The 18,061-nt window shown below is 50.5% G+C and overlaps 1 protein-coding gene across 5 annotated transcripts in view; it reads right to left on the bottom strand.

The window, feature by feature from the left end:
* Positions 1-4,430: 4,430 nt before the first annotated feature.
* FKBP5 (FKBP prolyl isomerase 5) overlaps positions 4,431-18,061 on the bottom strand; it is a 28,657-nt gene continuing 15,026 nt past the window's right edge. For 4 of the 5 annotated variants that reach the window (XM_054395973.1, XM_054395975.1, XM_054395970.1 and 1 more), the window contains 6 exons: positions 12,392-12,548; positions 11,491-11,581; positions 10,359-10,442; positions 9,145-9,330; positions 7,695-7,934; positions 4,431-5,639 (listed from right to left, as the gene is read on the bottom strand). In XM_054395973.1, the coding sequence (XP_054251948.1) occupies positions 5,532-5,639; positions 7,695-7,934; positions 9,145-9,330; positions 10,359-10,442; positions 11,491-11,581; positions 12,392-12,548 (866 nt within the window). In that variant the 3' untranslated portion in view covers positions 4,431-5,531. The remainder of the gene's footprint in view (positions 5,640-7,694; positions 7,935-9,144; positions 9,331-10,358; positions 10,443-11,490; positions 11,582-12,391; positions 12,549-18,061) is intronic. The other variant, XM_054395972.1, reaches the window with a different exon arrangement.

Raw genomic sequence — 18,061 nt, 5'->3', positions numbered from 1 at the left:
CTGCCCTCATGGACAGTGCTGAGGAGACAGAGCTGGCCTTGAATCCCTTTTCCCTTTGCAAGGCTACTCCTCCATGTATGGCACTGGCTCCCTTTCCAAAACATAGCCTTGTGGGAGCAGGCACCCAGGGACAAGGACCCACTCTGGGGACCTGCTCCATGGACAGGGACCCACACCTTCAAACAAGCAACTTACCATGGGGCAAATCCCCAGGGAAGGCAGAAGGAGGGAAAAACAGAAAGGGCTGTTAGCAGTCGGACAGGAGAGTGCCAGTGCTGGGCCAGACAGCTGTGTCAGCCACAGGGAAGAGGAGGTTGAATACTGGCACTGCTCTGACATCACACAGGGACAAGCCATGCTGTGCTGTAGGAATCTCAGCTGAGAGACACCCTGGGCACCAATGGGAATTCCCAGAGGAACTGAGCTGGGACAGGGAACATTGGGACAGGCAGGCAGCCTGGCTCTGCACCTCCACCTCCTCTCACCTCCGCAAAAGGCTCTGTCAAATGCAAGGAGCTGCGATGGAGGTCAGCAGGAGCCCTGGGATTAGGCACAGCACCTAATCCTGGTTAGCTGGGTCTATAAATAACCCTGATTTAACAAATCTGGAGCATGTGGGTAAGGACTTGGCTCCAGAGAGGAGAATTTGGGGAGATAGTGTCAGCTCAGGGCCCTCAGGAAGCGATTTAAGCAAACCCATTTTCATTGGGGCACCCATCACCTGACTAAACACCTCCCTCTTCATATGGCTTTTGTCCCTCCTGGAAGCCCCAGCATGGTGGATGAAGGTGTTTGGCAAGAAGAGTGGGGGTCCAGTTGGATCCCAGGAGGATCTCAGCACTGCAGATTTGGGCAGGAAAAGGATGAAGGGTCCATGGGGGAGCTGAGAACAGGCTGGTTTCTTCTGTGCCATCAGCTCACATGGAAAAGCTCCTTCACATTCTACAATCCCTTAAGAAGCTGTGGGGGATGATGACGTGACACATCCACTCCATTACTTAATGAAGCTCTTTGATGAGGGGCTGCTGGTTAATCTGAGTGGTCAATGAAACCACTGCTGAGACCTCTCTGAGACTGTGCAGCACTCGAGGGCTGTGACAAAATGGGGTGATATCTGGTCTTTAGGGTCACAGCCCGGGGAAAGTGAGTCACAGCTTAACTGAGAGGCTTAATTAAAGTGTTAATTATGAATTGAACCCACCTCGTAGGGTACTTTGAAGTGATGGAAGGAGGGGTTGGAAGGATACACAAAGGAGCAAGAGGGGCTTTAGGATTTCCTCTACCCACCTGCTCTGGAAGGATGGTCCCAAAATCTCATGACCCCCAAGGCTGCAGCATCCTGACAGAGCAACTTGTCCAGCCCCAAGCGGGACTGGATGTTGGGCCAGGGTTTGAGGGTCTCCAGTGTTCCCAACCCTTGGGGACAGCCCACAGCAAGGGTTGGGGGCACGGGGAATGGAAGGATTTTTTTTTTTCTCACCTGCTTGGGCTTTGGCTGCTGGGAGCTGCCTGGCTCCTCACTGGGGCTGTGGAGTACAGAAAGCAAAGGGGGTGAGGGCTTTCAGCCCTCTGCAGCTCCTGGAAGGGGGGCAAGACCCTCTCCTCTAGCTGAGCATCACCCCAATTTTGGGGATGATGTGGGACAGGTCAGCCTTTTATTTGGCTCCAGAAGCTGCTTGGCCTGTTTCAACAGGGTTAAGCTCAACTGACAGCCTCTCTCCTAGCAGGAAACCCAGGGAGGGCTTTACCTTGACCAAGAGCGACAGCAATAAGACTCATCTGGGGACCCCCTTCTCTAACAAGCACATTTTTCCTCTCTCTGAATCAGTAAGCATCATCACAGCCACCCCCTTGCAGCAAAAGAAGTCTGATAGACCATCTCATTAAACTACAATTCAACTGGCAATGGGAGAAAAAGGCACTGGAGGAGATGGGAGCCTAATGGGGGTGCCCAGCCTATTACCCACATCGGGTCACATCCTGCCCACCAGCACCAACCTGTCAGTAGCCCAGACCTCACGCAGGATCTCGGTCTGCAGTGGCATGGTTCCAGGGCCCGTGTCCAGCAGGATAGCTCCCTCCAGCCTGTCCTGGCCTCCTCTCCGCTTCTGACCCTGCTGAGCAGCAGCTGCTGACCTCCCCTGGCACCACAGCTCCTGCCAGCCCAGGGTTGGGTCCACAGGCTTAGCTGCAAGGGTCCGAGTGCAGCACCTCCGTGAGGAAGAGGACGGGCAGGCGAAGGAGACGATTAACTTTTTATTTCTCCTGAAACTCGGTAATAGGATTTCTAGGGCTGCCGGCCAGCCTGGCTGTGGGGAGAGCAGCTGGCAGGGTGGTAATCCCAGGAAAGGGAAATCCCAGGAAAAAGGGGCCCCATGGGAGTGGCAAGGGGGGAGCCACTTGGACTGCAGGCACCTTTTTGCAGTGCACATCCTGCCCCCAGCTGGCACGAGTGGCCCCACTATGCCAAGGACCTTACTAGCATGAAGGAAGGGGATGCTGGCTGACCCTGTTCAGGGTTGTCCTCCCTGGATGAGCCTTTTTCCACCCAAAAAAGTCTTTTGGTGATAGAAAAGCAGGATCAGGGATGCCTTGCTCTGTGCATGGAGAGCCCATGCAGGGAATGGCAACATCCCCAGTTCCAGGTGATGCTAAGGGCTTCCCTACAGACCACTACTCTGCTCCAAGCCCTGCCCCCCAGGTCTCTTCAGGTGAGCAGTTTCACGCCCTGCATGTCACTGCTCCCACCTCACCTCCGTATTAAGAGCATTTAACATTCCTTTGTTGGTATTTCCCTCCAAAGATTGCAGTCTAGTTGCAAAGCCAGATAAGCCAAGTGCCCCCCATGACCCCAGCTTTGCCCAGTCCACCATAGCTATCCCTCTTGCCCCCCCAACCCGTGCCCCATTTCCCACACCATGCCCAGTGCCACTAGATGGTATTTGAACACCACATGCCTGGGCCTCAGGGGCACTGCAAAGCTTTGACACCTTCAGTCGAAGATCACCTTGGTTTCCTTTCAGCCTCTAAACCACATCTCATTGCCTGCCAGAGCTTAATTTCTCTTCCGAGGGGTAGAAAAGCACCAAACCAAAATAAGCCCCAAATCTGCTTAAAAATAGGGAAAAACCCCAAAACTGCAAAAGAAGGTATTGGTTGGTTGGTTTGGTTTTTTTTTTTTTTTGCATTGCTTCCTATGGGAAATATGGCTCAGGCTTCTTTGGAATAATTTTTTTTGGTCCTGTCTGCAGGGGGAAAAAAAAAAAAGCCAATTATTTGCAGACCCCCTTGGGTCTTGCAGCACCTTCCCCAGGCAGCACGCAGAGGTGCTGGCTATCAGACCCACCCAGGATGGTGTGAAATTGCAGACTGGGAATATCTCAGCCAGGCTTGAGAAATGCTGCTTCAGGTACCAGCTGGTAAGTCAGACGGGAGGAATTTTAACCAAATCTGGTTTATCCTCCCCAGATTGTGTGTGGGGGTGTTAAGAGAGGGACCAGCAATCCCCATGGGCACAGCTCTCTGCTCCCTCAGTCAATCATAGAATGGTCCAGGCTGGAAGGAACCTCCAAAGGTCATCCAGTCCAACCTCCCCACACTCAGCAGGGACACCCCCAACTAGATCAGGTTGCCCAGGGCCTTGTCAAGTCTTACTTTGAATTTCTCCAGGGATGGGGCCTCAAACACCTCCCTGGGCAACCTGTTCCAGTGTCTCACCATCCTCATAGCAAAGAGCTGCTTCCTGATACCCACTCTAAATTTGCTCTTCTCTAGTCTGAAGCCATTGTCCCTGCAGGCCTTTGCAAACAGTCTCTCTCCATTCTTCCTGTAGCTCCCTTCAGGTACTGGAAGGTTGCTAATAGGTCTCCCCAGAGCCTCCTCTTCTCCAGGCTGAACACCCCCAGCTCCCTCAGCTTGTCCCCATAGCAGAGTTGCTCCAACCTCCTGATCATTCTCATGGCTCTCCTCTGGACCCTCTCCATCAGGTCCATGTCCTTCCTATCTTGAGGGCTCCAGACCTGTAATACAGCACCCCAGGTGAGGAGCCCCCATCCCAAAAACACACTGGTAAAAAACAAACACACACACACAAGGTATCAGAAGAAACCCCTCCAGGCTGGGAAAAAAACACCAAGAACCCACCTACCCCCAGGCAGCATCCCCCCCAGCCAGGCATCCCCTGTGAGCCTTCCCCAGCAACCCAGGAAATGATAGATGATAAAAAGGTGCAGCATCAGCTGGGGACACGAGTAATTCCTTAACAACCCCTTGGCTGGAATGGGGCAGCTCACAGAATCATAGAATGGACCCTTTAAAATCATCAAGCCCAACCATAAATCCAACACTCAGAACAGCATGCTTGTGTCCCCCAAGAGCCACCCCGCTTTGCTGAGCAGGAACCAGAGAAAAAGTGATTTTGTTTTCTTTCAGCTGTTTATTTTCAAGCTCCAAAAGGGATATTACAAAGACCAGACAGGAAAAATAACCATCAGAAAGCTGATCTCACCTAGCAGTGTCCCCCTTTAGAATAGAGTGGGACAACAGCCCAGGTGGCAACAGCACCAATGGAGGGACATAATATGCCCTGCACACACCAGGCAAAGCTGCTCACCAATGAGGTGAAATCCCATGGTGCCAGCTTTCTGAACTACCATGTGTCAAGCTGCTGCTGCCAGGGTTCTCCTGGCCTTGTATGGACCTCACATAGCAATAAATCTATTTCAAGATGGGAGCTGAGGGCTGGGAGGTGAGGTGAAGTATCTGTGAGCTGCAGAGCTGGACAGGAGGCTTTTGCTCTGTGAGGAAACAGAAACCAGCATCTCCAAAGGATAAAACCTACCCCACAAAAGGGTGCTTTTAAGGGGAATTATGCCCCTGTACTGAGGGGCTGCAGCAGAAGTGATCATGTCCTCAGACCCGGCCCGACATCACAGCCCCTTTGGCCACAGGCAAGAAGCTGTCAGGAGAGAAAATCAATTTCTCCCCAATCCAGTGAGCACCTATTGGAGAGTGAGCTGCCAGGTGCTGTGGGGGTGCTGGGCTCCCAGGAGCCAGTCCTGGGTTCCAGTTTGCCCACTGTGACTGTGGCACCAGCATGGAGCATGTCCCACATCCCAGCTCATCTGGAAGGAGCCAGGATGTTGTGCTGATAGCTGACACAAAGCCAAAGGAGCCACAAGGAGCTGTCTATGGAAACCTGCCAAGAGCTTCATTTTTTGTTTATTTTTGTTTGTATTTTTCTCTTTCTCTCCTTTTCAAAGCTGTTTGTTCCACAGGCAGTGGGTGATCCCACAGCATCCTGCCGCTGCCATGCAGCATGCCCAGGGCAGTGGGATGGGGACTGCTTCTCCTTTGTGAGGTGGTTTTTGCTTCTACGATCACACAAACTGTAACAAGCTTTACAAGAAGACACTGGCAAGTCCCAAGCTCTGGCAGCAACCTTCATCTGCATAGGCCAAGGGCAGGAGGCTCTCCCTTCCCCCTCCTCTTCCTCCATCATACATGGCCTTCAGCCTCTTTACCTTCCTCCATCATACATGGCCTTCAGCCTCTTTACCTTCAGCACTGGCAGTTTTCAGTCCCTTTTCACAAGCTGCTTTCTCTGCTGCTTTTTCAACCCCAGTTTTGCTGGCTGCTTCCTGCAAAACAGCAAATCATAGAATCATCACAAACTGGAATGGGAGGGACCTTCAAAGCAAACTGGCTGAGGGGACACTGCCCCTTAATCCAGGTCTCTGATGATGTTGAACAAGACCTGAGCCAGTCTTGACCACTATGAGCTACAGGCCTTCAACTAGACTCTGCACCACCGATCACAACCCTCTGAGCTCTGTCCTTCAGCCAGTACTCAGTCCACCTCAGTGTCCTCACATCTGACCCACACTAACACCTAACAACAAGCCCATCGTAGGTGTAGCCCCTACACTTGGCCATAGGTGCAGGAGAGAAACACTAAGGCATAGTGAAGCCTCACACCTGCTCCAGCAGTGACTGTCCCCATCACAACCAGCTGCACCAGCCAACATATCTCAGTGCCAGCAGCTGGCTGGGGCACCTCTGCCTCCTGTCCCAAGCTGGATAACCTCAGGGGCTGCCCTGACCTCTTATTGCACCTCCTCAACCTCCAGGCACTGGTTCAGAAGAGATTACACTAAAACTGAGCCAGGTGGTGGGGCTGGCAGCACCATGTCCTCTCCCGTTACTTGAACACCAGGTTTTGTTGGGACAAATTTTGGCTGAGATTCATTAGAGACAGCGATCGCTCTCTGCCAGCAGAGAAGCAGCCATTGCCTTTCCAGCTTCAGGAAAACAGCACTGTCATGTCTCAAAATCCATTGCCAGAGATGGGATGACATTTCATTTTAACAGTGTCCAGGAGGTCACCAACAGTCACTAGGTGGGAACAGAAAAATTCAGTACAAGTGCCAGCCCTGTCATCAGCCCTCACATCACCAGCATTTTTGTCTCACAGAATGACAGAATCATTTCGGTTGGAAAAGCCCTTCAAGATCATCCAGACCAACCATCAACCCACCAGCACCACAGCCACTATACCATGTCTCTGAGTGCCATGTCCACATATTTCTTGAACACCTCCAGGGATGGTGACTCTACCACCTCCCTGGGCAGGCTGACCACTCTTGCAGAACAGAAATTGTTCCTAATGTCCAACATGAACCTCCCCTGGCACAATTTCAGGCCATTTCCTCTCATTCTGTATGATGGTTTGAAACTGTCTCTTTAATTTTTCCTTGCAAGGTTCAAAACAGAGAAAGTGAAAGAGTGTAAATAAGTCACTATTGGGTGTAAGAAATCAAAATACTGATTGTTCTAAACACTTCCATTGGATAGATAGAAATGTTTAAGAACTATTACCCAAAACAAAGTGGGGCACTCTGCACTCTCTGCATTCTGCAGTTGGGACAGTTGCTGGGCTGTCTGGCTGCTGTTTTCTTCTTCTCTTCTGGCAAAAGATAACACACTGACCTTGGCAGCTAAGTTAACAACTCTCTGCTTTAACTAACTCTCTGCTTTTCTGTCCAGGGGGTCTGGGGGGGAAGCTCCTGGGAGAGAGGCCCCTTTGGGGGGAAGCAAAGGGAGATTGGTTGTGCTTTTCTGTTGATTGTATATATTTGTAAATGTTGTGAATTTTGTATATTTGTACATATTCATTGCATTTCATCGTAGATTGTAGACTCTGCTTGTAAATACAGCTTTCATTCGCTTCCAGACTGGGCTAGCCTGGTTATTGTCAGGGAGGGAGGGGGGGGAATTTCAGCTCACACTGACACATTTTGTCACCTTATACTGGAAAGAAGAGACCAATCCCCACCTCACTACAACTCCTTTCAGGGAGCTGTAGACAGCTGCTAAGGTCAGCCTCCTTTCTCCAGACTAAACAACCCCAAGTCCCTCCGGTGCTCCTAACCAGCCCTGTTCTGCAGACCCTTCACCTGCTTTGTTGCCCTTTTCTGGACCTGCTCCAGCCCCTTAACATCCTGACTGACTGAGCATCTGGTGGCAGGCTTCTGCACAAGAGAAATCAAGAAATAAACCCATCTTCCCACTGCAGCAGGCTCAAGCCCTCCATCCTTGATCTGATCTATAATTTCATTGGCTTTAACCCATCTCATCACAAGCCACCCAGCATCCTTCATCCTGGGCTCAGGTGGCCTAAAGCAGGCAGCAAGCACCTTTGCATCCCTCTCTGCAAACTTCGTGAACATGTTGGCATAGATCCTCCGGTCCCGCTCATTGTGCTCCTTTGTTTTCTTCTGGCAGATGCAGATCTGGGATTTCGCTGCTTTATTCTGTGGATTCACCTCCAGCACTTTTTGAAAGTCACATTTTGCCAGCTCGAACTCGTTCATTAATAACCTGGCTTCGCCCCTCCGGTACAAGCCTTTCTCATTGTCCTGGTCCAGTCCTAGTGCCTGCAAACACACAGGTCCCTGTTAGCAACTTTGGGATCCCTGAAAAGATCCCTCTGAGGTCAAAGCCTCCTTAAATCTGCTGAAACCAGGACAAGGTGGCTTCAAGTGCTCAAAGCACTTGCACCTTGCTCAACCAAAAAAACCCAAAAGATCAACTCATCTCCATCAGCAGTCGTTAACACAGTTCACTTATTTCTCCTTCCTCAATATCCCTCCAAAAGCAGGAGAGTCAATGGGAGACAAACCCACAAAGAAGGTGAAAACACCAAACCCCAGCCCAGAGGAGAATGGGGAGCTTGGAGACAAGGGAGCTGATGGGTTAAAGGTCTTTTTTTCCCTCTGCTCTAACAACAAAGTTATTTTCCTTTCATAAAAGTCACACATGTACCTCAGAGGTGATTTAGAGAGTCACAGAATGCATTTGGTTAGAAGGGATCCTTAAAGGCCATCTTGTCCAACCCCCTACAGCCAGCAGGGGCAGCCCCAACCACAGCAGGTTGTTCAGGGCCCCATCAAGTTTGACCCTGAACCAGGGCCAGACCCAAACCTCTCCTCTCCAGACAGGCTGGGAGAGTTGGGTTTGTTCAGCCTGGAAAAGAGAAGGCTCCAGGCAGACCTGAAGGGTAGCTACAGGAAGGTTAGGGAGGGACTGTTTAGAAAGCCCTGTGGTGATAGGACAAGGGACAATGATTTGAAACTGGAACAAGGGAAGTTGCACAATGAGGGTGCTGAAACATTGGAAAAGGTTGCCTAGAATGGTGACTGAGGCCCCATCCCTGTAGAATTTAAAGGTCAAACTTGATGGCACCCTGAGCAACCTGCTCTTAGTTGGGGATGTTCCTGCTCACTGCAGGGACAAGATTACTTTGAGGGTCCCTTCCAATCCAACACATTCTAAACAGTAGCCTCAGGCTGCTGGCCCAGGCAGCATCCATCCATCCATCCAGATAGATGTGGCTTTGGAAGAAAAGCTGTTGTTAGCAGGTGGATTTCAACTCCAAAAAGCACTTTTGCTCCTGCAGTCAGTTTCTGTGCTCACACCACCTTTGGAGGTGCAGATGAGATGGCACCATTCTGGTGCCACTTGGAAATTGCTTCTTATACAAAAAGAAATTGGAAAACAACCCAAAAACCAAAACAACACCAAAACTGCCAGTGAGAACCTGCAAGAGAAGAAGATGCTCCCACCCTCACGCTAGTGCACCTCTACCTTGTCGCAGCACTCGACAGCTTTGGTGTACTCCCGCAGCTTCAGGTAGCACATGGCCAGATTGAGGAAGGCAGCCAGCAGGAAGGAGTCAGAGGCTTTGGACTCTTTCTCTGACAAGCCATACTCCAGTTCCAGCCAGGACACAATCTTCCCATACTGAATCACTGCCTGCAGGTACTTGCCTTCCTAGGTTGGAGCAAAGAAGAAGAGGGTAGAGGAACCCATGCTGACAATGCTCAGTCTGCTCCTGAAACAGCCTGCCAGCAGGTCATGAGTTGAATGCAGCATGGTAAAGACACAAAAGCAAGAAAGATGCTCCACAGCTTGGCTGGAGCTGCTGGTGTGGAGCCCCTGGGAAAAGACAGATTCTAGCTTGTGTTCCACCTCCATACAGAATCAACTCGTTTGGGATGTTTCAGCCTGGGAAGCGGAATGGCAAAGCCCCTCAGCATTAGTCCTGGCCACATTCATCTGTGGGAAGAGTCTGATCCAACACCCTCCTCCACAGGGAGCACACATGGGTAAGGCAGTGCCTGGAGAGGAGGAGGTATTTCAGGAAGTGAGGAAAAGGCAGAGGAAGGGCAGGACCCGTCTTCCCCAGTACTGTCTGGGGAATAATGTGTCCAGCTCTGGAATCCTCAGCACAGGACAGACATGGACCTGTTGGAGTGGGTCCAGAGGAGGCCACAGCAGTAATGGAAGGGCTCTGCTGTGAGGCCAGGCTGAGACAGTTGGGGTTGTTCAGCCTGGAGAAAAGAAGGCTCAAAGGACACCTTCTAGTGGCCCTCCAGTGCTTAAAGGGCCCAATTAGAAAACGGGGGACTTCTGAGCAAGACCTGTCGTGACAGGACAAGGGGTGATGGTTTAACTAAGCGAGGGAGATTCAGACTAGGTAAAGTTACAAAATTTTTGTGCTGAGGGTGGTGAGACCCTGGTTCTGGTTGCCCAGAGAGATGGGTGATGCCCCACCCCTGGCACCATTGCAGGTCAGGTTGTTTGGGGCTCTAAGCAACCTGCTCTAGTTGCAGATGTCCCTGCTGACTGCAGGGGCATTGGACTGGATGGGCTTTACAGGTGGTCCCTTCCCACCCAAACCAGTCTCTGGTTCTATGGTTTCTCCAACCCTGGCAGCTGCCAGGTCACATATCCAAGGGTCACCCCCTATTTCTTCCCAGCTCCCTTGCTCCATCTCCACCACCTGCCAGTTTACAAACCTTGAAGTAGGTCGTGCCTTTCTCCTTGACGATGGCAGCCTGCTCCAGTTTCTCTTTGGTGTCCATCTCCCATGACTCCTTGGCCTACAAAGAAATGCTTGGAGCAATCCTGGAAGAGCAGGGCAGCCCAGCGCAGCAGCAGGACCACACATCCTCCCTGGATTGCTCATTAACAAAGGGGCTCATCAGGGCAGCATTACACAGAGTGGATCCAGCATCTTTTTTAATTGCAGGGGCTGGAGATGAGGAGACACCCAGAGCACATGTAGGGGTGTAGACCTGGAGCCCCTTACAACAGAGAAACCCTCCCAGGCTTGGGACTTCATCCCAAGCAAGGTGCTTTTTCCACCACAACCCCAGCAGGATGGCAAATGCTGAATAAATAAATCCCAAAAAAGGAAGAGGAGGTGGGGGAGGGACATCTCCCAGGAGAGCAGGGATGTGGTGGGTCTTGCTCCTTTTCTGGGCAGGGTGGTGGGATGAGGAGAGGATTAAGCAGGGATGCAGTACAGCAACACCTGCCCCATCCCATGGGCACCTTTTGCATCCCATTCCTGTCCTCACCATGGGCACAGCCAGCTCAGCCTGCTAGCCAAGCTCTTTGGGGCCAGCTGGATGGACAGGACAACTGTGATCTGAGCAGCCCAGGAAGAGACAGAAAAAAAATCAGGGGTGACAAAGAATAAAAGAAAGAAAAAATATTTTTAAAAAGAGAAAAAAAAAGGGGAAAAACAAAAGAAAAAAACAAAGAAAAAAACTAACAAGAAAAAAAGGGATAAAATTAAAAAAGGGATAACAAAAAGAAGAAAGGGGAACAAAAATAAAAGGGAAAAAGCAGGACAAAAATTAGAAAAAAAATCAAATGAAATAAATAAAGATAAAATAAAAGGAAAAAAAATTAAAAGCAAGTCCAAAGGGAAGATGACTGGGAACAAATGAGAGACCCAGCCTTGGACCCCACCCAGAAAAAGACTAACTAACAGAGGAACAACCTCAGAACACCAAGATCTTGGTGATGTCTCTGCTGGAGTAGGTGCCAGGGGTGGCCTCATGCCAGGGCCAAAGGGTGGCTGCTGCCCAGGGACTAGTGTCCCAGTCACCTGGGTAGGGCCCAACATGCTCCTGCCCTCACCTTCTCAAAGCTCTTCAGTGTCACCTCATAGACCAACTCTGCGTTGCCCTGGATGCCATATTTAGGCTTCCCTGCCTCGCCGAAGCCATACCTGGGGGGCATAAGGAGCCTGGTCAGAGGTGGGGGCAGAATAATCTTGCTTTGAGCAGCTTGGCCATGACACAGCACAATCACCCACTGGGGTTTCACTCCTGCAGCTTTCTAACTTTTCAGGGTGAGGGCAAGATTATTCTCCATGAGCAATGATACCTGAGGACACACAATCCATTCTCTCCTGGGAGTCATCTTCTCTGGATGCATCAACTCTGTTGTTTTAGAGAGGTTTCTCTACTTAGCCATGGTGGTTTCAGCCACTGGACTCAGATTAACCTCTTTTTTTCTGATTTTTTTAAAGCATCTTGAGATCTCTGCCTCCATTGCACCAGTCACTCTTGCTATGCCTGCTGATATTGCTAACCCAAGGCTCTCCTGGAAAGTCCCACTTTCAGGATCAGCATCTTTCATGACAGCTAAAACAGCCTTGGATGCTGAAAGTTCAAAACTAGGTGACATCTCTTGTCTTGCAAGTGTTGGGAGGCTGGGGCCAGACTTTTCATTGGTGCCCAGTGACAGGACAAGGGGCATTGGTCACACATTGGAAGCCAGGAGGTTCCATCTGAACAGGAGGAGAAAATTCTTTGGTATGAGGGTGCTGGGGCCCTGGAACAGGCTGTCCAGAGAGGCTGTGTGAGTCTCCTTCTCTGAAGAGTTTCCAACCCCCCTGGCCATTGTGATCCTGGGCAGCTGCTGTAGATGCCCTGCTGGAGCAGGGGGGTTGGACTGGATCTCCAGAGGTCCCTTCCACCCCCACCACACTGGAACATCTGTATGACTCTGTGGTGCCCAGAAAGATGCTCCTTACCGTGGCCCAAGGTAGAGGACACAGTGCTCTCCCCTCTGCATCTTCTCCAGGGCTTTGTCAATGCCGATGGGGATGTCGTGGTCCTCCCCTTCACCCACGACGAATTTCACGTCTTTGCAGTCAAACCTGGTGCCACCACAGAATCCCTCCAGGTGAACTGCAGAGGGGTGAGAGGGCAGGATCGCACTCAAAGCCACTCCAACCTAGGCAAGGGGTGGCTCCAAAAGAAGTGTTTTATAAAGGACGTCTCCCAAAATCTCTCAGTGCAGGAACAGGAAGCTGTTGGAGCAGGGCAGAGGAGGCCACAGCAATGATGGGAGGGCTGGAAGACCTCTGCTGTGAGGCCAGGCTGAGAGAGTTGGGGTTGTTCAGCATGGAGAAGAGAGGGCTCCTGGGAGAGTTTCTGATGGCCTTTCAGTGCTTAAAGGGGCCAGCAAGAAAGCTGGGGACAGACATTTAAGCAGGGCCTGTTGTGACAGGACAAGGGGTGATGGTCTGAACTCAAAGAGGCAGATTCAGGCTGGAGAGAAGGGAGAAATGTTTGACACAGAGTGGTGAGACCTTGGCCCAGGTTGCCCAAAGAGGTGGAAGATGCCTCATCCCTGGCACCATTGCAGGTCAGGTCATTTAGAGCTCTGAGCAACCTGCTCTAGTTGCAAATATCCCTGCTGACTGCAGGGGGTTGGACTAGGTAAGCTTTGAATGCCTCCCACCAAAACCAAGCTGGGACTCTCTGGGGCTGGGGGCAGTGCAGGAGCTGCCAGTAAGCTGGGAGGGACAGGGAGGGATCAGAAGCACTGCTGAAAAGGCAATCAGGCAAATCCTGTCTCAGCAAGGAGCAGAGAACAGATAAACACCATGACTAATATGTTCCCCTCGTGCTCTGCTGCACGAGTCCAGTCTTACTGGAACTGGATATTGCTGCTGGCATGCAGCCACATGGCGTTTTATCAGGGCGATTGCACAGCTCCTATAGGCAGCCATACTGCCTTGCCTTCCACCTCCAAAACAAGGCTGTGCTCTCCTCCTCCAAGAACTCCCAAGTACAAGATAAACATTATTTGCTCTTGTTTTGTTTTTCTTCAATCTTCAACCAATAACTGTGGTTGTTCCAGCCCCAGGTGCTGGCAGAAGCACAGCCAGGAGCAGACACCAAGGACACAGCACCTTGACCACCTATTTCTCCTGACTGGCATTTCCACAGCAAGATTCATGGAATGGTTTTGTATTGGAAGGGACCTTAAATACCATCTTGTTCCAACCCCATGCCATGGGCAGGGACACCTCCCACCAGCCCAGGTTGCTCAAGGACTCATCCAACTTGACCTTGAACACTTCCAAGGAGAGGGCATCCACAACCTCCCTGGGCAACCTGTTCCAGCATCTCACTACCCTCACTGTCAAGAATTCCCTTCCTAATGTCCAGTCTAAATCTGCTCTTTTCAAGCTTCAATCCATTCCCTTTCATCCTATCACCAGAAGCCCTTGTAAAAAGTCTCTCCCCAGATTTCTTGTAGGCCCCTTTCAGCTACTGGAAGATAATTCCTTATTCATTGCATCCTAGAGATGAGGTGGACTTTGGGGACAGCCTGATGTTCTGTGCATTCTGCTTAGTACAGGGTACAAGATGCAGGCATACAGGTAGATATAAAGTAAAAGCAATTCACCAGGAGCTCCTAAGTACTGTTAAAACAAGGCCAAAACAAACCAAAGGAAAAGCTTTTGAGAGGAAAAAAAGCAATTGTGGTAGGCAACACAACTGGGAGCAAGGCCTTTGCATCCTGGAAGGACATGAGCTTTACCTTTGCTTGCTGCTGAGCAGGCAGAGGAGGCATTGTCTGTGCAAGTGCTGCTGAAGAGGGAGGAGGAAGGATGCTTGCAAGAAAACCACTCTCAGGGCTGGGGCTGCTCTCATAGCCCCTCCAGCACCATGCTGAGCCACAGTATGTGACCTAAGCGACCACAGAGCACCAAGCACCTCAGCCTGTGTGGCAGGGGGAGAGCAGAGGCAAATGACAGACCAGATACAGCAAAGGGTGTCTAGGCTCAAAAGGCAAATCCAGCTCCTCCAGGGCTGACCCCTCCTTTTGCACTACCCAAACCCACGCTGAATATTTTCTTAGGCACAGGAAAGTGGCAAATTCATTTTAAAATACAGGTAACCCAGCAACCCCACAGCACCATGCTTCCTGTGCTCCTAGCAAGTACAGATCCATAATCTCTCTCCCAGCTCCCCCATCCCCAGTGGGATGCAGCAAGGAGGGGAAGATCCTGCTTTTAAACAGAGTCATAGAATCGTTTTAGTTTGAAAAAAGCTCCAAGATCAAGTCCAATTGTTGACCCAACACCATGGCCACTACACCATGTCCCCAAGTGCCATGTCCACACATTTCTTTAACACCTACAGGGATCTTGAGTCCACCACCTCCCTGGGCAGCCTGACCACTCCCTGACCACTCTTGAAGGACAGAAATTGCTCCTAATGTCCAATTTAAACCTCCCCTGGCACAATTTCAGGCCATTTCCTCATGTTCTATCATCTGATACTAGGGAGAAGAGACCAATCCCCACCTCACTGCAACCTCCTTTCAGGGAGTTGTAGAGAGCAATGAAGCCTCCCCTCAGCCTCCTCTTCTCCAGCCTAAATAACCCCAGTTCCCTCAACTGCTCCTCACCAGCCCTGTTCTCCAGAGCCTTCACCAGCTTTGCTGTCCTTCTACAGCCCTACTCCAACCCCTCAGTGTCCTTCTTGGAGTGAGAGACCCAAAACTGAACCCAGTATTTGAGGTGTGGCCTCCCCAGTGCCTGGTACAGGGGGACAATCACTTCCCCACTTACTTTGTGGTAAGGAATGAATGCAGGGGAGGATGCCGCCATCCTCGCCTTGGAGGAGAGAGAGTTTCACTTTGAACTACAGATAAAATACACCAGGCAGAGCGGGGAAAATCTCCGCTCGGATTTCAGGAGCAAGTCAGCTGGCTGCAGGCTCTCTCAGATTACAGGGGAAAAAGAAAAACGGAAAAAAAAAAAAGCTGCTGAAGGAACATCACTCCAGTTGCAGCTCTGACTTATTGTTCTCTCAGCGCCTGCAGCGATTTTGTTTTTGAAGAGCTGAGAACAGAGTGTACCGAGTGAGGCTGGCACACGAACTTGATGTGCTGACAGCAATTTGTACTCAGATTAAAAATGGAGAAGGGGGGGTGGAGGGGATGGTGAGGGAAAAGGTTGTAACAAAAGCTGGAATGCCAGATTTGTACTGCAGACTGAGGTTTAGGGACCTAAACTGTGAATTAGAGTCTGTAAAACTTAAAACCTATTAAAAACGCTTTACAAATTCCAGCACAGAGGTGCCTGCTCCTGGCAGCATGGCTCCTTCCACCTTGACTCCAGTAGTGAAGCACCTCCCACACATAAGGTTGAGAGAAAGCATCACTGCAAGGCCACAGCCTTCCCCTAGGGTGGGCTGCCATGCCCTGTGCTGTCACCATCACTGCCATGACATCCCCATATATGCTCTGAAGTTCCTATGGCTGCCCTGATGTCCCCAACACAGTGCCCACCATAAAGAGCACTGCCCTGCCCATGATGAGGGGATTTGAACTAGATTAATAGATTCATAGAATGGTTTGGATTGGAAGGGACCTTGAAGATCATCTAATTCCAAACCCATGCCATGGGCAGGGACACCTTCCACTATACCAGCTTGCTCGAGGCCCCATCCAACCTGGCCTTGAACACCTCCACATCCACAACCTCCCTAGGCAACCTGTTCCAGTGTTTCACCACCCTCACACTGTCAAGAATTTCTTCCTAATACCCAGTCTCAATCTCTGCTACTCCAGTCTTCAATCCATTTCCCATCATCCTATCACTACAAGCCCTTGTAAAAAGTCTCTTTTAGACGATCTTTAAAGGTCCCTTCCAACCCAAACCATTACATGATTCTATGGCATATTACTAAAACAAAAAACCAAACAAAAAACCCCACATATTTGCACCCAAAATGCTCATTACAAGGATGCCTGCTACTGCTTCTCCTAATCTTCTCACAAGGCTGTATTTAAGGGTCTCTGACTCCTCAATGTATGGTTGCATAGGTCTGAATGAATTAAGGGCCACATAAGCTACAAACATGAGCAGCTGGCAGGGCTGCTGGTGGGATCACCAAAGCATCGCCCATCTCTGTGAACAATTTCTTTGCTGCAAAAGTGGCCAGGCATTGGAACAGGCTGCCCAGGGAGATGGTGGAGTCACCATCCCTGGAGGTGTTCTAAGAACAAGTAGATGTGGCACTTCAGGACATGATTTAGTGGTCACAGAGGTGTTGGGTAAAAGGTTGGACTTAATCCTAGAGGTCTTCTCCAACCTTAATGATTCTGTGATCTCTGTCCTGCCAAAGCAGTGCCAGCTCCATGGGATGATCAAGCCAGCAGAGCATCTCTCTTCATGACCCCAAGTGCAAATCTGCTCCAGCTTCCAGCACTTGCTCTGATGAGTGCATTAATTTGCAAAAGGTAAAACAAAATAGAGGGATTATCAGGCAGTGGGGCATCAGGTGCATGGGGAACCTCTTTGTCTCCTCATGTCCTTTCAGAGAGATGATTTCTGGCTGGTGTCTCCCCATTCCCCACCTCAGCCTCCTCCTGAGCCATTAAAGCATCAGCACGTTCCAGAAAACCTCAAGCTGTATTGGGAACAACCACAGAGGGACTTAGGGCTCTCCCTGCACTCCACACCCAACAGGGTGCTGCCTGTAAAGCACTCGGAGTACAGAGCAATGCTGAACTCTTGATGACTTCAATGATATTTACTCTTGGTTTAATCTTTGTGATAGAAGAGCCAGCTTGAAGCTCAGCTCATGGCTGGTCCCAGCTAAGATGCTCACTGCAGGAGAGGCAGACAGCCAAATCCAAGTCAAAACCTCGTTTTTCCTTACAAGAAAACCTTGTTAGAAGAAGCAGCCATTCATGGCAGTAAGCTTTGAGCTGTGACAGCTCAGATCCAATTTCTCCTTCACCGAAGGGAGTTAATCTTTGTGTACAGGAGGTCTGAAAGTAAATGCCTCCTGCATGGAGTGAGCTCTGTGTCTGTGGCTGAGTGGTTCTTGGGAAGGAAAAACAACCCTGCAATCCTGGATTCTTCCATCCAGCCCCATGAAATGTCTGCTCCAGAAACATGATCAGAACAGGGAGAGCCCAGCAGACCCAAGCTCTTCATCCTCCCACGTCAGCTGAGACCACCCTGGGCACAGCAAACCCCTGTGGTATTCATTTCCTTTGCCCTTCAAAGGAAGGAAAATAGGCTCCTTTCTGCAAGAGGTGAATAAAGGCCACCAAAGCTACCATCAATGCTGGAACAAGGACCCAAAGAAGGTGCCGAGTGCCTGTGTGGGTGACCAAAGCACTCAGCAAAGGATGGCCTTGAGGGAGGACATTCCTGCTTCCATTGCTTTGGAGACACATCAGAGTTGGAGTTTTTAGGAGCTGGCATATCCTGGAGTGGCTTGGACATGGTGATGAATGTAGAAAATGGAGATGGCAGAGCCCTGAAACCCCGTTGGGGTCTGCTCCCTCCATCCTACCCTGTGCTGAGCAGCACCAGGACCTTCAGGGATGTGTTTGCCAACATGACTAAGAAACCAGAATGCAGGTTATGTTCAGATGCTCCCAG

This window comes from Indicator indicator, chromosome 35, assembly GCF_027791375.1.
Source record: "Indicator indicator isolate 239-I01 chromosome 35, UM_Iind_1.1, whole genome shotgun sequence".
Taxonomy (NCBI): domain Eukaryota; kingdom Metazoa; phylum Chordata; class Aves; order Piciformes; family Indicatoridae; genus Indicator; species Indicator indicator.
This window is presented reverse-complemented; position numbering and strand designations above follow the sequence as displayed.